Genomic DNA, 21137 nt, shown 5'->3' with positions numbered 1-21137 from the left:
AAAAGTTAATCTTACGAGTGAAAAAAGTAAGGCTTCGGATAAATTATAAGAAAAGCCATGTTGATACAACGATCAATAAGACGACTATCGAGTAGGCTGATTGATTGTGGTCCATTTGTATGGTCATTTTTAACGTGTTCTGCGTTGGCAATTAGTCATATGTGTTCGGAAAAAAACATTTGAATTCGTTCTAAACGCGTTCTTACTCAATCTTGTTGCAAATTATTACATAAATATGGTGCAGAAGATCTATTTTTGCAAGATTGTTAGACTTAAATGCATATTGTATCCGTTTGAATTATGTTTAGTGTTTCAATATTATTGCAAATATGATGTTTTAGGTAATTAAGGTAATTATGGTCGTCTGAAATGGACGTAAAGTGATTTTGAACGTTTGCACCAATAACATTTTATTCTTGTTTAGTTCGTATGGGATGTTCATAAATTGCAATGTTGACATACATTTAACCGTAATTAACATGTGGGTCGAAGTATAATTTCATTGTTGTACGCCTTGTGAGAAGGACATGTGCAATGGAGTGTCATGCTCGCATTCAATTAGAGTGACAAGCCACCCTCGTGCAGGCTCAGATTGGCCTTTTGGATGCTAATCTGGCCATGCATCTCCTTGCTCAAAAGAGAGCAAGGGGACGAAGGCAGCGCAGATGGTGGATCAGGGCTTGGCTGGGTCCCGAGCGGAGGCGTCAGTTCAACCTGTATGACCTACTTATGGTCGAACTACGACGAGAGGACCAACGCGCATTCATCAACATAATGAGAATGCCACCCATACGCTTGGTGCTATTGATGGCAAATGCCCACCAAGATCCGGGTCTATGTATTTTAACTACAAGAAGTACTTCTCCATTGCCCTGCTAGCTCTGGTGGATTCTGACTACAAGTTCGCCCGGGCTGACATTGGAGGCCGTAGTGCTGCACAGTTGTGGAACGAGTCAGACCTGAAGGCAGCAGCTGAAAACGGAGACATTGACCTGCTAGAACCTGAAGCTTTGCCACATGATATTGAGGATGTACCCTACTTTTTCATCGGAAAGATAATACCAAAGTGTTCGACCGGCCAAGATTTATTTATTTATTTATTTTATTGTTCGCGTAAGTGTACATAAACATTCATGATAAAGAAACAAACAAGCAAATGCATTAAAACAAAGTAAATAAAATTATGGTACTTTAAAAATATAAATAAAGCATGACATAAAATGACCGTTTTTGTACGTTGGTGTTCGGTACTTTCCGTTTGTCTCACGTTGGGAGAACGTTTTGTCCGGTACTAATGCGCTACACAGCCGTTTTATCCGGTAGAAGTCCGTTACTCGCACGGTAATATCCGTAAGCCGACCGTTGATTATCCGGTACATATCCGTTTAACGTACGTTTTTTTCCGTTACATCACCGGTACTTGTGCGGTTACTGTGTGTTTCCTACGCTTCACACACCGATTGCGAGCGTCTTGAGCGGCAGAGCAGGTCAATTTTATCACCGGATAACTACAGTCTGCATATTTTGTCCGTTTTCTCTCCGTTACATATTCGTTAGTCGGTCTGACCGGGCCTTTATGAACGAGTCTATTAATTCACAAGAGACACCGCAAAAACTAATTGCACAATTCACCATAACCGTAAATCATTAGCCGCGATTGCAGCGGTTATCCCTGTAAATCAAGAGTAAATCTAATATGGTGTGTGATAACAAGTATACGATCAAGGATCAAGTTTCCTTGCAATAGTAATAAAACGTTGTGCGGCGTTATGATCGTTCAATGCTATGTATTCAATAATGTTGACTATGCCCGTTTTGGTAAAAATGGATAGTATAGGAATCTATTTGTCTTGTTAAACACGCATTGGTATCGCTTTATGAACACATACATTATTACTATGTAACACTTAGTCAATTAATAGTTCAAAGAAAGAAAACATGCAGTTGAAAAATACCTACCATGAACGTTTGAATTCTATCAAGGTCTATACTGGGTTACTACTTTGCTTAAACCAGGTTTTACCTGTACGCTTCCAAGATATACAGAAATAGATTGTCGTTTGTAGTACGACCATAAACTCATACACTCACTTTGTTATGCTTTATTTGTAACGAAACGGATAAATGATCCCATTTTACCAGCAACTACCATGTATTTAGTTTATTGTTTCTGTTATTTGTATTTAAACGAATATTATAAATATTATCATTTACTTTTAATGCTCGCAGATAAACTATTAAATGATATGACACAAAGGACAAATGCGCACCGTAGCCGTGTAATATTCCATACGTCTTGAGTAGGTACATGCCTGAAATAAAAGACAATGTCGAATTAACAATTTTTATTTTTTCATATGTTTAATACAGTGCCATGCTTTTTCATTATTCATGTAAGTGTATTGACCGTATTTAAGGACTTCATCATTTACTCAAGATTATCCACAGTTTTATAAGGGCATTGTTTTTATATATTATTATCTGGCATTTAAGCGGAATATACATAATTTTGGTAGCAAGGCATTTACTTATTCTGCACGTCGCGAGTAAACATTATACAATTATATTGACAACTTTAAAGCGTAAAAAAATACTTCTATACCTGTTTTGTCGTTACAATGATCGAAAGCAGTTACTCTCACATGACCAACGTTTTATACTGGTCTTCTTTGCTTCATTTTTTGCAGCACGGCTTGAGTGAAAAGGGGAAGAACATCGGTAAAACATTGAAGCCTCGACTATCGATAATATATACTGCTGACGCTCTGACGTGCTTCATTTGCCGATCGCACAGACATCTGTGTTGGAACATATTGCTTCATATCGGAACTAGGTGGCGGCAACAGAGGATGTTACAGAGATAATTGCGTACTGATTACTGGAAGGCTCAGTACCGCGTATTTAAACATAGTAGATATATATAGTTTTGCTTGAATTATAAACTGGATATTTTCAAGGAATACACGATAAAAGTGAAATAAAATGATTCGCGATGATTCGGCTTGTACATATTTTGATCTTGACGTTTTATGAGAAAACGTACATGGTATAACATTTATACAATGGATATTTTTGTTCTAAAGTGCTAACATGTGATAAACCATGTACTTGCGATGGACAATTACCAGAGTGAAAATTAACGTGGAATTCTGTGTTGTGGTTGGCGTGTTGTTGTCTATGATAATGGATGCATACGGAATCACAGGTTAGATTAATTGTATTTCTCTTCATTGTGTGTTCTTTGATGTTTGTTTACACGTGGTTTATAAATAGAACGATATCCTTACAAAAGACTGTACTATTACTTGTGTAAATAACAACGTTTACAAATCATGGGAAAATTGCCGAACAAACGTTTTTCGCAATCTTAAACAATACCATTCTCTAGCCCAACAAGACCTCTGTAACTATTAAAGTTTTATAAAGGTATATATAGTTATTTCCGTTGGCTAGAAGGGTATAACAGAAACGCGTTCTACTTTTGTTTTATTAATGTTTATATTGATTACAAATATTTGAGAACGACCGACTCAATTGTATTTAGGTTATGTTAATACTACAGTAAATTTTTGTGTTTAAGACACTTCGTACGTAAAGACGAATAGTTTAATTAAAAGTTATACACATTTAAAGGTTTATGTATCCGTTAAAAGAAATAGGCTTGGGTCTTTATTTTAAAATTAATGGAACGAAACTCTTTGCTAAAATAACATGAATAAAAAAAAATTACTCTAAGATTCATTATAAAAAAATAACAGCTCTATTGTGCCGCGCCTAGATCCTTTGCTCATCGTTAATAACTAATCAAGTATCACATCGAACGGGGTCTGAAGAACCATTCATACTCAAAAGTAAATAAATCAACTATTACCAGTATATCGTGTTCAGGATCGCTACTTTAAGACAAATGGTAATGGAAATGGTAAAGCACGTGCATAAACACCTACTGCTTGTTTAAGGGACCTTTTCACAGATTTTGGCGTGTATTGAAGTTTGTCATTCAAAGCTTTATATTGATAAATGTAAACATTGTATCTTAAAAGCTCCAATAAAGAGCAAGAAAAACATTTAAGAAAGAAGAAAAGTAACCCTCAACTGGGCTCGAACCACTGAACCCTGTAGGAAAAGTAAAACGCTTAGACCACTCGGTCACCCTTGCTCATACAATGTATGTTGTATTTTATACTTTATATAAGCAATCCTCTTAGTGTCAAGAAATATTACGACAACAACAGAACTCTCCAAATTATTAAATCGTTTCGCGTTGCAAAGCTTTATACTTTTCATTTTTTAAATCGTCAAAATATGCATATAATGGATATTTAATAGCATGATAAATCCCCAGTATTACTGATTTCTCACAAATATTATTAACTACTACAACGAAAATTCGCGAATCTGAAACATATTTTTATTAATTTGTCAATTTACCAAAACGTGAAAAGGTCCCTTAAAGGAGAACATCTACCATATCCAGCCTTTATAAGTATGCAACTGCGGTATAGATTTTATTTTTATATGCGAGACAAATAAATCTCCTATACATAAACTCGCCGACTAGTTACAGAATTTAAATAACAATGGCGCCTTCGTTCCGAAACACTAACTGTTGATTCCTAAAAGAAGGAATATAATGCATTATGATTGCTGTACACAACGTGTTTTGTAAAGAATGGGAAATCAAACAAAGCCAAGCCACATGTACATGAGCTAATACAAACAACTCTACATTAAATATAATAATGTGCTTAACATATTATTTTAATATTAACCATGATTATTTGAGAACACATAATTAATCAATATTGTGAAAGTAAAAACCTATTTACTGGAGGTACGAAAATTTTAAATAAGGTTTAGACATGCACTCAATTATGTTTGTCCGGAATAAGTTTTTTTAATCTTAAAATATGGGTATTTAAATAGCATATACAATATAAATCGTCTTAATAATAATATAGTGTTTTTTTTCAGTTACTGCTTTTCAAAACGCCTTTTTAAAAATCCTGCCAAAAGTGTTGGTTAACAGTATACGTGTATATGTGTTCGTTAAAGTGAAGATTGCGTAAAAGCTGAATGTTAATATATGCATTATATGTAAATTTGATTTTGTTTTATTAAAATAATTAGTTGTAAATATACTAACTGTGTAATAGTTATCAGGTAATACACACTTGCTTTGTCCTAAATACTCGTTAGAGTACGATTTCCGAGTGAACAAGTGTACAAGACATAGATGAAGACGACCATTAATCAAATTGGCATTGTCCAACTGGGATGTCTGGTATTTTTAAATGCATAGCTAAACTATTGATTATGTATTCTGATGGATGCGATCTAAATGTTATCGCATAAGGGTTATTCGTCATGCAGATTAGTAATTACATCTCACTTGCGCCCATTTCTTGGAATATGTGTTGTAAAACGACATTTAAAAGTCAGAATTAAATTCAATTGGTTTCAGCATCTTGTTTTGTATTATATTTTTATATAAACACACGTATCTAATCGCTTTCAAAAAGATTTCTCTGACCAAAGCAGTTTACCTTGATGCATACATAAAATATTTTTATACCAATAAAAGACACAATCACAACACTGTTGCACATAATTAACTTCTTTTCATGACAATTTTAGCGCCTTATATTTACGATAGCTATCGTGCGATATGCATGTTTAAGGAATAATATGAAATATCAAATACAAAAACATCGTTAAAAATAATGGTAGTTGTTCACATAAGTCACCAGTACACACAAACACGATTCGCTTGTAACTTTGATTTTGCAAACCTGACCTAGGAAACTATAAACTCTAGCCACCCTATTTGTTTATCGCTTTGTAAAAAAATCACATTTACATAAATACATTAAATATACACATGGTATTATATCGACGGTATTTTATTCAACACATTTAGAATACATTAGGGCAATGCATGTTTTTTTTGCAAACATCTTAAAATCTAGAAACAATGTTATATTGATGACATCGTTATGAACAAGTATCAAAAGTGCCTAACAATATATGTTCGATAAACAGGCCTAATGGGATTCACGCCTTCCATAATTGCTTTCTTTAACGACAACATTACAACACTGACACCCCGTTTTCGATAGTGCGCATCTGTAGCCTTCATTTTAATTAAAATAACATTTCATAAAATTTACTACTGCTACGTATTATGCTGTGGCTGTTAAAAGTAAAGTGCCCAAGTTCATACAGTTGTGTTATAATCAGAATAATAATTTAAATCAGCCTGATATGAAGAAATATTGATATATTAATATTTTGAAAAAAATATACCGAATTAAACGCCTATGGTCGCCTTAAACCAAATAGCACCAACGTAGAGTGGTGCAAATACGATAGATACAGATTGACTTCTGTTTATCATCGAGTGCAATTGTTCGCTCTAGATACCCGATACAGTTTTCTAGTATTGCGTCATATGCCATATGCCTGCACGGCATTAGTCGTATTTCATTGCAGCTGAAATGCTGGTTTATCAGACAGACAGGCAGACAGACAGAATGTTTTATTGACGTAAACTTTACATTTTTTGTCATTTACAAATAGTTAAGTCATTTATCAACATAAACTGATGTCAACGTTAACATAATTGCATTAAAATATATATAATCTTGATCGCGTAAGGTTTATCACAAACATTATAATACATTTTGAGTGATTTTACACCAATAACAGAATATGCAACTGTTATAAAGAGTCTTGTTCGACTTATAAATGAAAAGTCAATTTTTGAATATATATACATGTAATAAATTCAACAAACACGTCTTTGCAAATTACAAAATATGCATCTACAATATCAAGGTTTTGCGCGACAAATAAACACATGTATAAATGCTGGAAGTGATGAATTTAATTCTTACATTGTACATAGAATTTAGAGGATGAAACCATAAACAAAGTACAAAATTAAAAATGAGTTATACAGCGTTTTGTCAGACAAACTAGTACACTAAAGAATAAATTGAGTTTAAATATTAGGTAGCACAAAAAATTGCGTTGATTTTTATGCGAATATACTATTCGATAGTTTCACAAAAATGACGGAGGATGAATACAGTTATAAGAACGCTAGACACGTGGAGTCGGTAAGAAAAAACAACAACAACACAACAATTACAGATGAAGAGGAAAAGATAGATTAATATTTGGGCAACTATGTCCAGGATGACTTATGTTGGATCATGTGCTAGGGCTCTACAGATATACTTGCTCAGGTTTTTCATTTGCTTTTTGTTTGACGAACCCATTAATTCAACAAATTTAAACATCCTTGGTTTTGAGAGGCAAAGTCGCAATTTCCTCGGCAAATAATCAAGATAAGGCTTCCAACGTGCATTTAAATAATTTGTAGGTCATTAATGACATTAATGTTTAAAAACATCTACAACAGTGGACTTAAAAACGATATGGAGGTATCGAGATTGACAGAAGAGCGATTGAGCCAAACGTATGAAAACCCATTTGAGTCCAGAAGTTTCTTCACATTTAACAATAGCAAATCTAATCAAGCGTATAATTATCCCGCTTAAGGCAACCCTCATGACACATTTGCATGGAAACCGTCGACGTCGTTTGACACAATCAAAGTTTATAGGACATGCAATGTAATTAACTATGGCAATCATCATTTCTTGAAAACGTTCTTCATCATTGAAATTCAAAATAAAAGATATTGCGAATTGATATAAAAAATACCAACGTTAGAGACAAAAAACATTATGTGAGGCAATGTTCAAAGCTCGTACGAATTTCATCATAATTAAATGGCTTAGTAAAGTGTGCTCGAAAATATGTATGATGTATACATGATTGTTTCATATTCATTTACGAGGAAGAAGCATAGAGCATATAGTATACCTAATGAATAGTTTTCTGTGTTATAAAACAACATGACACAAGACGCTTATACATTGATTGGGTATAGTTATGGATAAGAGTACGGGAATATCGGTGAACGTTATAAAACACTGGCTATATTTGTATCAAGCATCGTGTTACTTTTAATTTTCGAAACGCATACAAAAATGTTAGTTAAGGTATAAATAAAAACACATTCAAACATATCTGCAGCAGAGAAGATGTTTGTTACGACAACTCGCCCCGATTAAGCATGCCAATACTAAACTGAACATAATACTATTACAAAATTTAACATTCATAGCAGCGTACTAGTGGAGTTGAAGAACATTTGTAAACAACACAGTATAGCTATCGGTAAGCAAAGAGGTATGGCATCAAAGTCCATAAAAAACGTATAATCTTTGCTCTGAATTTCGATAGACATTATGCCTATACTACCAAGTGAACAATATCCATAAAAGTAGACCCCGCAAAAAAAACACAAGAAATACACATCAATATTCGTCGAATAACAGTGCGTGACAAAGCCTTCGCACGGTGAACGCGAAGAAATGTTGATTTTATTAGCATTAATGAATACGAAATAAAATGAAGTCCTAAAATCGTTATCAAATATATGTATGTGCAGCATTTTTAAAAATAAAGTACACTTGTTTTTATTTAACATACTTACTTAACTCCTATTTCATTACCATATTTAGTTTCGAGTGGAGATAATAACACATTGCGAGTTATTGCGTTCGTTGTATCGTATTATTTAATAAATTAATAATACCGCACGATATAATTTCCATTTGCAGCGCAAATACATTTCAACGGGATTTAATCAGCACTGTCCCATGACAATATCGTCCTCAACTGGATTAGCAAACTCGCCTGGAGATTTATTTTGAACAATGAAAAACCCATACTGAACCAAAGGAATAAAATGTAAGGAATATCTTCCTTAAATGTCATACCATTTTATTGAATTGTTCAGAATGACAATACTGTCGTTTCATTTAGATTAATACTGTCGTTTTATATAGACTAACTACGAATTATTCTGATAAATACATGCTAATGTTTATTTGTTCGGTAAAATAAAAGAAAATTTGTACCTTCTTTACGGCCACAAGGCGTTTTGTCAAAAGTCAATATACGCTCCCGTACGCGGCTAGACTATCGGTCGGCATTTTTTTTTAAACAACACAAAGTAACCCTCAAAGAAGTTGAACTTTTAAAACGGGAACGAAACAGAGGATACATTTGTATATTTGAAGTATGTTTTGTCCTTAATAAGTAATACACTCGTTTACGTATTTACAAATAGAAAGTCCACTTGTTGCGTATAACGACATAATCAAAACGTTTCGCCAGTGGCTATGTGTACGATTACCGTTGTTACTATTATTCAAACGTTTATAATAAAACGTAATTTAGAAAATAACATGTGTGATTGATTCAGGATTATTAATCACACTTACACGTACTGGATACACCATTTCTCGAAATTGAATTTGCTCCTGGTGTTATTTCTGGTATTGACAACCTAGTATGTGTGATACAGAAATATTTATAGCATGGCCTTATACTGAATGTCTTGAAACAGAAGTGTGCAATATAATAACAAGTCCTATGGGGAGTGCGACACAAGTATAACTGTATTATTTGTGTCGAACGTAAACTACGATTACTGGAAACATGCAAGCTTAAATCTACCACCCATATTTGTTCGCAGCCCTTATTAGGAGCTTCAATAAGCCATTCAAAATATGTAACCATTCATAAGAGGAGTGTGTCTGATGCCAGTTTTAAAATGCATGTAACGACGGGATGAACTCGACAATTAATATCAGCATTTATACGTGCTAGTATACAAGATATACCCATAGATTATTAAGATAGAGCATGATACAGATTGACATTTAATATGAAACTACAGAAACATGCATCAACAAGAACAACACGTTTGCAGTGCTAGTGCGACGTTATCATTCAACAGGGCCGATTTCCAAAATAAAGAGAGTGTAGCACCAATATATGTACAATGTGTTTTAAATCGTTAAATGTGTTTTGATTAATTAGTCGGTAAAATGTTTCAGACACATTATACATCTTTTTATTTATAAGCTGTTATACGATTTACCATAATTTCATATCATAGTTTCATAGTTTTTAATATCCCCGAGACAACTCACAAAGTTTATTTGCATCACTAACTATTGTACATTTATAAACTTAATTTAATCACGTTCTAATTTGTATATATGCTATACACAAAAGTTATCTGAATTATGAAGTTCAATATGTACTGAAATAAAAACCTGTATACGATGTTCATACCATTGCGAATAATTGCACCAGTAAAATTGTTTAAATAACTTTCCGATACTTTTGCAATAAGCTTATTACTATTTAATGGAAACGAAGATGTGATCCGTTTTATTAGTCGTATATTGAATGTTAATTTTAAATATAAATGTTAGTACTAAACTAGACATCATCTAAATCATAACAGTTGATCAAAGAAGTAAAATACAAGATTGTGTACAGAATATTTGTTTTACTGATAAAATGTATCCCTACTTGAGGAAAATGGGAGTGATTTAAAGTACTTATTTTCATACAGCATGCGAAAGTGATCTATGGTCAGTACATTGTTTTTTAGAGGTTCGTCAGTCGTAATATGTTACAATAGGAATTCAATATTTATATCAGTTCATTTTAAACAATGTTCACAATGTTGAGTGCATCTTACGACTTTGTTCCATAAAAGGAACATGGTAATGTTGCCATAAAGATCGTGATCCGTCAAGTATTATAAAGAATTGAAATAGTAAGGGTCAATTGGTATCAATACTCAATTCAAGTTAAGGTCAGTCAACATTTGTAATAATATATGCCATGTGAAACAAACATCATACGCTAAAATAACTTAAATGAATGCCTATTGGGTTATAAAAATACACCCGCGTATTAACTAATCAAATGGATTAAACACATTTATGGAAAAAAAGAGAGTGTCGCTTCACGCGTTCATTATACAACCGGGGTAATTGCAAAAATGTGTTCGATCAGAGGAATTAAGTTCTATTGGTGGCGCCCGGTTATTTTCCAATAATATGAATGGGGTTATTTAAAGATCGCCCAACCATTCCCTATGATAAAATAAAAAACACTTCTTCTTATAAAATGTTACTTTGTCAAACCGTTCAAGCTCGTGTTGAGTAATGCCTTTTTAGTCAATAACATCCAACAATTTTCACATTTTGACATCTTACACAACAGTCGTTCAAAATGCGTTTAGCAAGTTATTAATAATATAAATACAATAATACAATTACCTTATTTATTATGCGTACTCTCTGGACAAGTTAATTTACAGAGGTGCGTGCATTGAAATCATGGATTTTAGTATGGCATAATATTTATTAAAATGTGTTGTCGTTTAACTTTGTTAAACATTAAAAATGTTAAAGTTGAACATTTTAAACGTGTAAAACGTTTTTTAAGTGTATACTACATTATTGAACCTCGAATCTGCGTACATAAACATAAAAATTGATAGCATGAATCAACTATGTTGCGCTACATTGTTTGCATTACCCTTTTTTCTTGCAATGTTGTATCATCCTCCGGTGCCATTTTCTAACAAGTTTTAAATTGTATCAGAGCTGTTAAATGCCCATTATTATCAAAACAGTCAATGTATAATTCAAATGTATAATCCTTTCAAAAGTTGACATAATAATCATTTTAACTTTGCGATTGTTTTGTATTTGGCAATGACTCGAAATCGTTGTTGGAATTTCGGATAATGGTCTGCATAAATGTATTATATTTGATATTTCATTAATAAGTATAATTTAGCTTGGTGATTTAATAATTGTAATCCAGAATGAAAGCGTCCTCGCTTTTCAGTCAACATATACTTAAAAACGTCCAAGGTCGCTTAAGACTGCTCCATTTGATATCTATAATTATTAAGAACATTTCATGTATATTTACCAAATGAATGATGTTTATTTACTTGGAAGTTGATTCTATGAATTTGATTTTATATACACTTACATGTTATTTTTGTTAAGAACATGTGCGGTCCGAGGTTGCTAAAAAGCTAATTTTACTTTCCGTTGATGTTATTAGCAATAATTATTCCAAGGCGATAGACCCTTTTCATACATTGTGGCTGTTTAGTCCAAATCTGCCGATATTGAAGGTAATTTGTCAAATGCCATACAAATGACTTTGATGGTGAATCTTTTCTCCTGCTGTTGCAACTGATTACATATTTGTTTACTTTAAAATCAGGTGTGATGTCAGAAACAGACTATTAACAACGAAGTCTGACTAAAATCGACATTGTAAAGCTAACATAGACTGTATTATGAATGGCATCTGTAGTTAGACCGTGCTTATAGATTGGTTGGTCTGGTTAAGTCATTACTTAGTTAATTAGTTTCGACCGCAATTTGATTTACCGTTTGCCACGGTTAGTTTAGAAAACGTCTATTTTTTTGCTCATTCTCTTTTATTCGAGACAAACGTTTCTTTAACTGTCTATGGGTATGGGTACGTGTGCAAACTGTGTTAAAATATATTGTGCAATGCCCCATGTTAAATTCTTTCGTATAATAAACTATACATTGATAAACATAAATGTTCGTTATTTTTCAAAAGGTTATGCCAGTTAATTAGTATCAGTATATGTTATGCAATATGAAAAAACACACTAATTTTTAAGTTTTATTATTCGCTATAAAATGTTTTTTTTATCGGAAACTCAATTTCATTGCCTCCAAAATAAGAATTAATATTAATAATTAATTTAACATGTGTGTATAAGAAATAATTGTATAAATACATTTTAATATTCTTAGTTGATTACGAATAGAAAGATGTTTGTTATGCGCCTGGTAAATTTTGTTTAGAATGATTATCGTTTCGAAGCATATAAAACATGTTGTTTCTGACTGAAAGTTGGGTTTAAATAACTCTAGGGGGGCTTGTAAATATCAGTATATTTCAAACATGAACATACATTCACACACATCCGATATGTTGCTAGGTACATTAGTATCTGTCTTTCCGCAAAGGTTGTTCTTCAGCGCATTAGTAAAGGTGCAACCATCTTTTACTACAAGGAGCGTCTTGGAAAACACGTTTTGCACACTAGCCATTAATTATCGTTAACTATCCGGACCATTGTGCATACAAACGTTACAAGAATGATACAGATATTGATTGGTTGTTGAGTAACTTGCTAAACAAACGTTTTAATGACTATTACAATGTCGATGATAATGCAATGCTGTGATTAAAAGCTCTTGTTCAGGTTGACATGTCATTAAAAACTAGTGATAAACCCTGTGCATTTAACATAAAATCATATAGGACAATAAAGTACCAACATGCGTCTACAATGTAAATCTAAGACAGTTGTTTGAACTACGTATTAAATTACTCATGCACATGCACAAAACCCGGATTCTAACATTGCGGTGTTTAGTTTGATGCATATTAATATGATAATTATACAAAGAGATGTCTGCTAAAGGCGTGTTAATTATACTCTTTACCAAACAAGATTGATTACATTTTATAGCGTCTAAAGTGCTCTCAGTACGCGACAAGCGCCCTTTGTATACGGTTGTTTCTAACACATGACTATTTATTATATAAATAATCAATTAATCAAAACTAAAAAAAAATATTGAAATTCAATATATAAATATTTTTATATATTTATTTATATATTTATTAAATTTCATGTTGTTGTGAAAGTATAATAAATTAGAATACTTGGATATGACATTACGTAGATGACGATACAATTAAATCAAATAAACTTAGTATAACGTGTGTAAGTTTGCACAACCTTTCTATTTGATTTGTAATATAATATGGCATGATCACCCTTGATTTAGATAGTGAGCCATTTAAATTAATGATGTCGGGTAAAAACGGGAGTGCAGTGTTCGTGCTAGTTTTCGGACGGGCTTCATTTGCCAGTCTCATGGATAAACGAAGGCAGATAGTATTACCCTAAAATTTTAAAAACCATTTGGATGTTTGTTCAAGAGGCATGCATTTCAGTTCGTCCCAAGGGGTACTTATATGAAATACATTACAACTAAATACAATTTGTAAATACAGGTGAATTTATGATTTTAGATGATGTGTGTATTCTTGCAAGCGATATTAAATTGTTAGTAACATTAATTCATGACAAGGCGTTAACAAATAAAATAACTGATTATTTCAATTAGAATTTTGTAAAGTGTGCTATTTCGGATATGTGGACGTCAAGGGTAATTGATATTTACACAAACTCTTATAATATCAATATTTCCACAAAAAAACAAAGTTTGACAGAAGAAATATTGGATTCACGCATTCAGTCGGTCGGTTGGTTGGCTTGTCCATTTATGATTGATTTAAAACAAAGCTTAAACATTTAAATTGTGTTAACCATTTTACTGTTGGATATCGAAGTGTACTAAGTCAACGTATTATATAAATTTCTTGTTCAGACGTTGGCTTTATTTCAAGAGAACTCCAATTGATAAAAATTGGTCTGGGTTATCTAACACATATTGACAAGCAATTGTATATGTACAAAAGGCATCACTCGATAATAAATCAAATTCATTTTCTTGTTCTCATTTTCTGACATCTAAGGTGTTTTTATTTCTTGGTATCTATTATCAACATATTCACTTAGCAAAAATGTATAATTGGAATCGTCGTTGAGTTTTATGGGAAGCAATCGTCTTACAAACGTCTTACGAATGCATATATATTGCATTAATACCGTATTTAATCGTATTGAACCTGAGAAGACATTACTTGTTCTTCAGCTAGGGCTAGCCCATGGTACTATCAAAGCTTTATTGTCTTCTCATACTATCGTTGAACATAAGCTTTACCACAGGTATGGATGAGGTTTACCATTTATGTTTCAAGATTTGGCGATTTGATAAAAATTAAAAATGTGTTTGATCACTGATTCATTATTTGTCTGCTCGCGATCTTTAGTTGGGAGGACCGCCAGGTACATTACATAAATGTTTACAACGATAATGCGTTTCAAAATGTGTTAAGCTATTTTACACATGAAACAATGTGTTAAACAAAATAACATATGTCATTTACGAAACATTTACATTTTTTATAAAAAGAACAAATGCTGTGAACTTTGCTTGAAGGCCCGAGGACCTTTATATTTGTTTTGTAAAATGCATGACGCGTTACAAAGCCGATTTGCCTTGTTAACTAGTAAAATCTAGCCGATCATCATTCTTATCACGTAAGAACACATAAAATATATGACATGCAACATGCGTTTTTAACGGACGTGTTCACATATATTGGCATATTTTGAATTGTGTCCAATTAAACGAAATATATGTCTGTTATTTTTGCAATAACTATGAATATTATGTTTTGTATGAGTTAGTAAATATTTTGTATATTCATAGAATCCATTAACATATCTAAACTCGAGTTTTAAATACGGATGGGTATATATAACTTCCATCTCTGGGATCAACTGCATTAGCTTTTTACAAGGCTATGATGGTAAAACTTGAATCAGTCATTTTTTGTTTTTATTGTAGAGTATAGATATTTCGTTATTAGCCTTAAATATACTGGCTCAAAATAATTTGTATCTTGATAATGTTTCAAAAGTTTCATTATTTATGTATTGTGATTATGGGTACTACCTTGAATCAGTCAAACAAACTCCCCAGTTATCTTGTGGACGCAATACGTTGAACTTTCCCACCATATACAGTTAAAGCCAAACGTCCAAAACACTATGTTATATAATCATTAGCGTATGTAATTATAATCGTCATGCTTGGGAATTGAAATCAATCTTATCATGTTCGTAATACTAAGTCCTCGGATAATATATTCAAAGCACATGCTGCTGAATTGTCAGAGATATCCTAGAATATATTTTAGCCGCGCTCTTGAAAAAATACGGGCTAAAGAAAGTGCAACTTTGTTAATTATAGTCTAATATAAGTAAATGTGCATTCCGCACAGGCTATTGAGCTTTTATGAGATTGTAAATTTGCAAGAGGTATCGTCTTTACAAATTCCAGTATAGGATAAAAGTTTTGTCACATATTAGCCTGTGCAAACTGTTGTTTTGCATACAATGCATTTAAATGAAGTGAACTAATTACTGATCAAACAAATATACAAGTGAACAGAAGCTCTTTACAACAGATGAAAGCTGAATGAAATACACTGTTTATTTGATTAGAAAACAACAACGAAACAAAACATGGAGATCAGTCTCATGCGATTAGTGAACGTGGTATGCACCTGTTGTTCGATCTCATCTTCGCTGACAAAGCGAATTGCCAGATAGAAATGTTGATAAAAAATGAGTATAATGATCCGAGGAATATAAAAAAGATTGCGGTCAAATACTTGGATATACAATGGTTTTCCATATTTCAGACGAAAATACAACAACATTAAAGGTATGTTAGGAATCATTAATTTATTTAATAATCAGTTTGAATCTGCTCCACAATATAAATCTTCTTTTCACTTGCGTTTTTGTTTTACTCTAGGAGTATTACAATTATACAAATGCTAAACGTATCTTTGTTAACGATCTAATTCTTTTTGTCGTAAACAACCACACTACAAACAAATATATGAACTAAATACCAAAAACAAGTTTCTTAATGAACCTATACAAATATATAATTTTAGTATAATTTAAAACAAGTATATGTTCCTTTCCAACTAATTGCGAATTGTTTTTCTATCCTGATTTTTTCCAAATATGTACATTGCTATTGTTAAGTTTCAAAGCATAATGTATACCACTGAAAATGTAAAAAATAAAATGGTTGCAAGATTATTAATAATATTTAATAAACACTCCATTTTTATGACTTTAGGTTTTTCTCAGGGCAATATTTTTGTTATTGACATGACATAGAATAAAGGAACTGATACATTTCGATAGCAAACAATATTGCCTGATTCAATTTTCAAAGGGCTTATTTAATTAATTATTTATTTTCGTTCTATACAAAAACACGTTGTACAGAAACACCCGTTCATTACTTCCAGTGTGTGTTTCGTATTTCAATAAAAATACAAAACACGTATCATGTTAATATTAACGATTGGTGAAACTGTCTGCTAATGAAGGTTAAGGTAAAGGTTTTGAAATCAAGGGGTGTTACATACCATTGTTCTAAATACTACAGACATTTGCAATTCAGTGTGCAACCACTGTTTATTTGATAAGATTGCTAACTGGCAATATGTGGAAACAAATACTGTACGGAAAAAAACCCTTGCTTATATAACTCGCTATTTTCACAAGTTGATGATACATTAACCCCTATGCATGCTGGGAAATTTGTCGTCTGCTAAAATGTCGTCTGATGAATTTATAAAATTAGCATTTTCTTCGATTTTTTTTCAAAGAATACTATCAGAATAGCAAACAGTTTGGATCCTGATGAGACGCCACGTTCTGTGGCGTCTAATCTGGATCCAAACTGTTTGTTAAGGCCTTCACAATTCGGTTCCAGCACTGAAAGAGTTAAAACTGATTGGCTTATCTAACACTCAAATCTACCCCCTCTCGTGTGTTATCATCTGCGTTTGCGTTTTCACCAAACGATGATTGTATTTAAACGTGATATTATCTCAATGATAATAACGCTACCACTTTGTTGAGGCACTCATAACGATTTTTATATTATATTTCTCTGATACTGTTATTTTCTTTGGCGAAATGTTTAGGTGTTATTTATTGCTTCTCAGATATGAGGGTTTAATGGCACATATTATAGTATGTAAGAATTATTTTTCTGGATTAAAAAAAAATATCTTAACATCTCTTCCTTTATACTCAAACATGCAAATATTAATTGGTCCTTAAAGGAACTATTTGTGTTTATCAATATTTTTATTTTTAATTCTAAATTAAATCAAACTAGACCCATTCATAAAGCAGCAAAATGGTATCAGCCTTGAATTACCATGCGCTAAATGTAATTAAAAATTATTGTATTGACTGCTAAAGGCTAAGAAGCGGACCTAGTGTTACCTATTTTAAAATATGTGTGGTATTGGACTTATAGTTTCAATTATTTCAAATATTGTCCGTATTGTTATGTAAAAGCTGTTGATGGTAAATGCAATAAATGTCATTGATAAATGCATATAGTTATTGCAAATCTCTGCGGAATGTAGTTTAATGTTCTCGGATATTACATATCTATCTAATTGGAAAACAAACTTTATTAAGTGGCGACAACATACATTTTAGTCATTTTGAAGATAACATTATGCAATAATGTAGTGAACAAACATGTCTCGGAACCAATCTGCTCAGGTTCCGCTTCACAATTATCACAGAAGGAAACCGTTTCACATACTTGGGGTGTCATCTGAAATATTTTGTTTGAAGTTGCCATACCGGTCCGTTTGAGTATTTTTTTTCCGGGAAATGCGACTTTCCAACCACAGACCACGCTGATGCAAAACTTCAATGGCCTTTAAAGAAAATCAAAGATGTAATATAAAGCTTTTATTTACAACGTTGGTAAATGTAATATGTCACTAAGGTAATAGTGCTGGTATTACTTTTAAACTCGTTAAATACGAGATAATTCAACAAGGACATTACAATTGATCATACACTAGCGAAAAATTAGACCATGTATCAACTTATTTAATAAATCATTTTTGTTCTTATATTTAATCGTAATAGGCATATATCGCCAACTTCAATGAATGTTCGTTCCAATGTTTTACGGCTGTCGTTTTAGAAATGTGCGCTATTATTAGTATTTAGTAATTTATTTTGAATGATAAATCTGTGATTATGCAATTTGTTTTAAATTTGTGTTGTCCTTTTGAATAGAATTTTTATTTCACGTAAACATATAGCATTGACTTTTACCGGGTTAGGTTTTTAGTAGGTTTTACCGGATGATCTGGTCTTATGAATTAACGTTTCGGTAAAAAGTGTATTTAGAGCATTATTATATAAGATTTGTTCACATACTTCCAAACCACATTCGCAAAGATCTTAATCGAAACTTGTCAAACATAATCAGACGACTGGGCGTACTTCCAAAATATTGGAATTTTATCACGAGTGCCTTCGAGAGATTCGTGTTATTATACATTTAGTAGGTTCTCAAGTGATATGCATTTTTATACATATTTCAGAATGTTGTGTTTTTTTAAGTTCACAATTTGGATCAATTGATGTAAACCATCTTTATAAAATGAAGATGATTTTACTTTTTTTCATTTAAATGTAAACCAAACCAGCCCAAGAAAAATATTAAAAATTTCCTCAATAACAGCACTCAATATCCTTGAGAAAGAGTTTATGTTGTGAAAAAAGTTGCAGGTCAATGTTACTGGCTGAATTAACTCTTAGGTACAGAACTTTAGGCCAGGTCAACGCAAACACTGTTCTCCAGATGTGCAATTTGTTCACATGATAACTTCACAATTGGTTGCACAATACGAAAATACACCTAAAAATTAACTAAAATTTATCGACATGACTATGACTGCTGTTCAGTTTGGAAATCGAAAACATGATACCACATAATACATATTTGGGATTATTTGAAGCACTGGCTAAAACTCAAACCTGTAAGACATCTGGAGATAAAATGGCCCGACAAGAGGCTTTACATTCGGAAACATTACCACAATATGAAACTGGTATACCTAAATAACCGATAGCCCCTACCTTATCTTTAACATTAATGAAAAATGAAAACAGTAAATCACAAACCGGATTGAAAAGTTGCTTGATCAGATGAATGCCTCACATCTGTTACATATGGTTAAATCACAATCATTGACTGCATGATTGCCGCAAGGCAAGCTTAACTCCTAGTATTTGTATTTCCGGGCCAAACTGATACCTTACTTAATGAGTGGAGCAGTATTATACTACTTTGCAATGATGAAACAGTGGTCGAGACAGGAGTGTCGCATAATTGGTGTATTTAAGGTATATTCCTTGTTCGCTATAATGCAAACCCTGGGGCTACGTCAGTGTTGCTGGGGACTAATTAATTTGTTGACAGCAGGTACACGCTTTCCACTTGCTACAGTCCGTCTTAATTACATCACTATGGTCGAAACTCATTAATTTGTTGACAGTAGACGCACGGGTTCAGTCCGTTTAAAGTGTAGATCATGACAGGATTACTAGGTTAATGAATGTTGTTTCCGTATGTGCATTTCAACAAATTGGTTTGACCCATTAAATTGACATGTTTATGTAACGATTCATGTATATAAGCGATACGTTTTGAACACTAAAAATAAGAAGGATTTAAGACATAGGAGAAACTCTTCATGTTATTTTCAGAACCCAACCCCAAGTGGGGTGGGGTGGGGTCCTGTCTGGGTGGATTTGCACGGATTTTGTCAAGTCTTGGAAGCGTTGTTAGTTACTTTGAGAATTACATGGACTTGGAAGTTTTGCATTAACAAACTTATTTACAGAATTATATTGACTTGGAAACTTTATGTTAACAACTGAATAAAGAGTAAAGAACTATCCATCGAGTTTATTAGTTTGTGTTGCTACGGCACAGGAGGTTCAGAGCTGTATACCTACCTACATGGAGAAATATTTTCTTAAATTTATTCCAGGATCTAGTGACCAGAAAAAAATAACAACTAGTTCATGGCCACACATAACACGTTCACTTTGCATAACGTAATGGGCTGACTGACAACATTGATATTTCATTCTACCCTCTCCTCATTTCAGCCACATCATTAAACTATTAAACATCAGCTCCCTCGAGACTTAGATTTTATTATATGGCACCCTCTCACACCAACTATAGCGCGATTCAGCTGTCATAACACGCTACTTTGTCGTGCATGAGGTTGAATCAACACAGGTTCTGCAAAACATCATCCCTGGTTTGATGTGTATTCCTTTTAAATGAAGATGATGTCATGATCTAACTTACATGCCAGCTAAAGTGTTTCATAATTCCAAGACATTAAATACAATTCTAATAGGCAGACAACTTTAAAGATTGTATACATATGAACAGCATTGACATGTTTAAACAGAAAAAACATAACAGACAAAACAAGTGAAACACAATCAAAAGCAATAAACACATAATAAGATCTAGAAAAAAGACAGAACGAGCAGATAATCAAAACAAGACTAAACTTAACCAAATAGAAAGCTAGCAACAATTAGGTCTATC

General features: G+C 32.7%; 1 protein-coding gene across 1 annotated transcript in view; it reads left to right on the top strand.

Moving 5' to 3' along the window:
• Positions 1–2692: 2692 nt before the first annotated feature.
• Positions 2693–21137, top strand: part of LOC127835351 (peroxidasin homolog) — a 36681-nt gene continuing 18236 nt past the window's right edge. Inside the window, exon 1 of the mRNA XM_052361732.1 lies at positions 2693–3205. Within this exon, the coding sequence (XP_052217692.1) occupies positions 3103–3205 (103 nt within the window). The 5' untranslated portion in view covers positions 2693–3102. The remainder of the gene's footprint in view (positions 3206–21137) is intronic.

The sequence above is a fragment of the Dreissena polymorpha genome, chromosome 6, assembly GCF_020536995.1.
Source record: "Dreissena polymorpha isolate Duluth1 chromosome 6, UMN_Dpol_1.0, whole genome shotgun sequence".
NCBI classification, from domain to species: Eukaryota; Metazoa; Mollusca; class Bivalvia; order Myida; family Dreissenidae; genus Dreissena; species Dreissena polymorpha.
The sequence above is the reverse complement of the archived record's forward strand: the minus strand, read 5'-3'. Positions and strand labels throughout refer to the sequence as shown.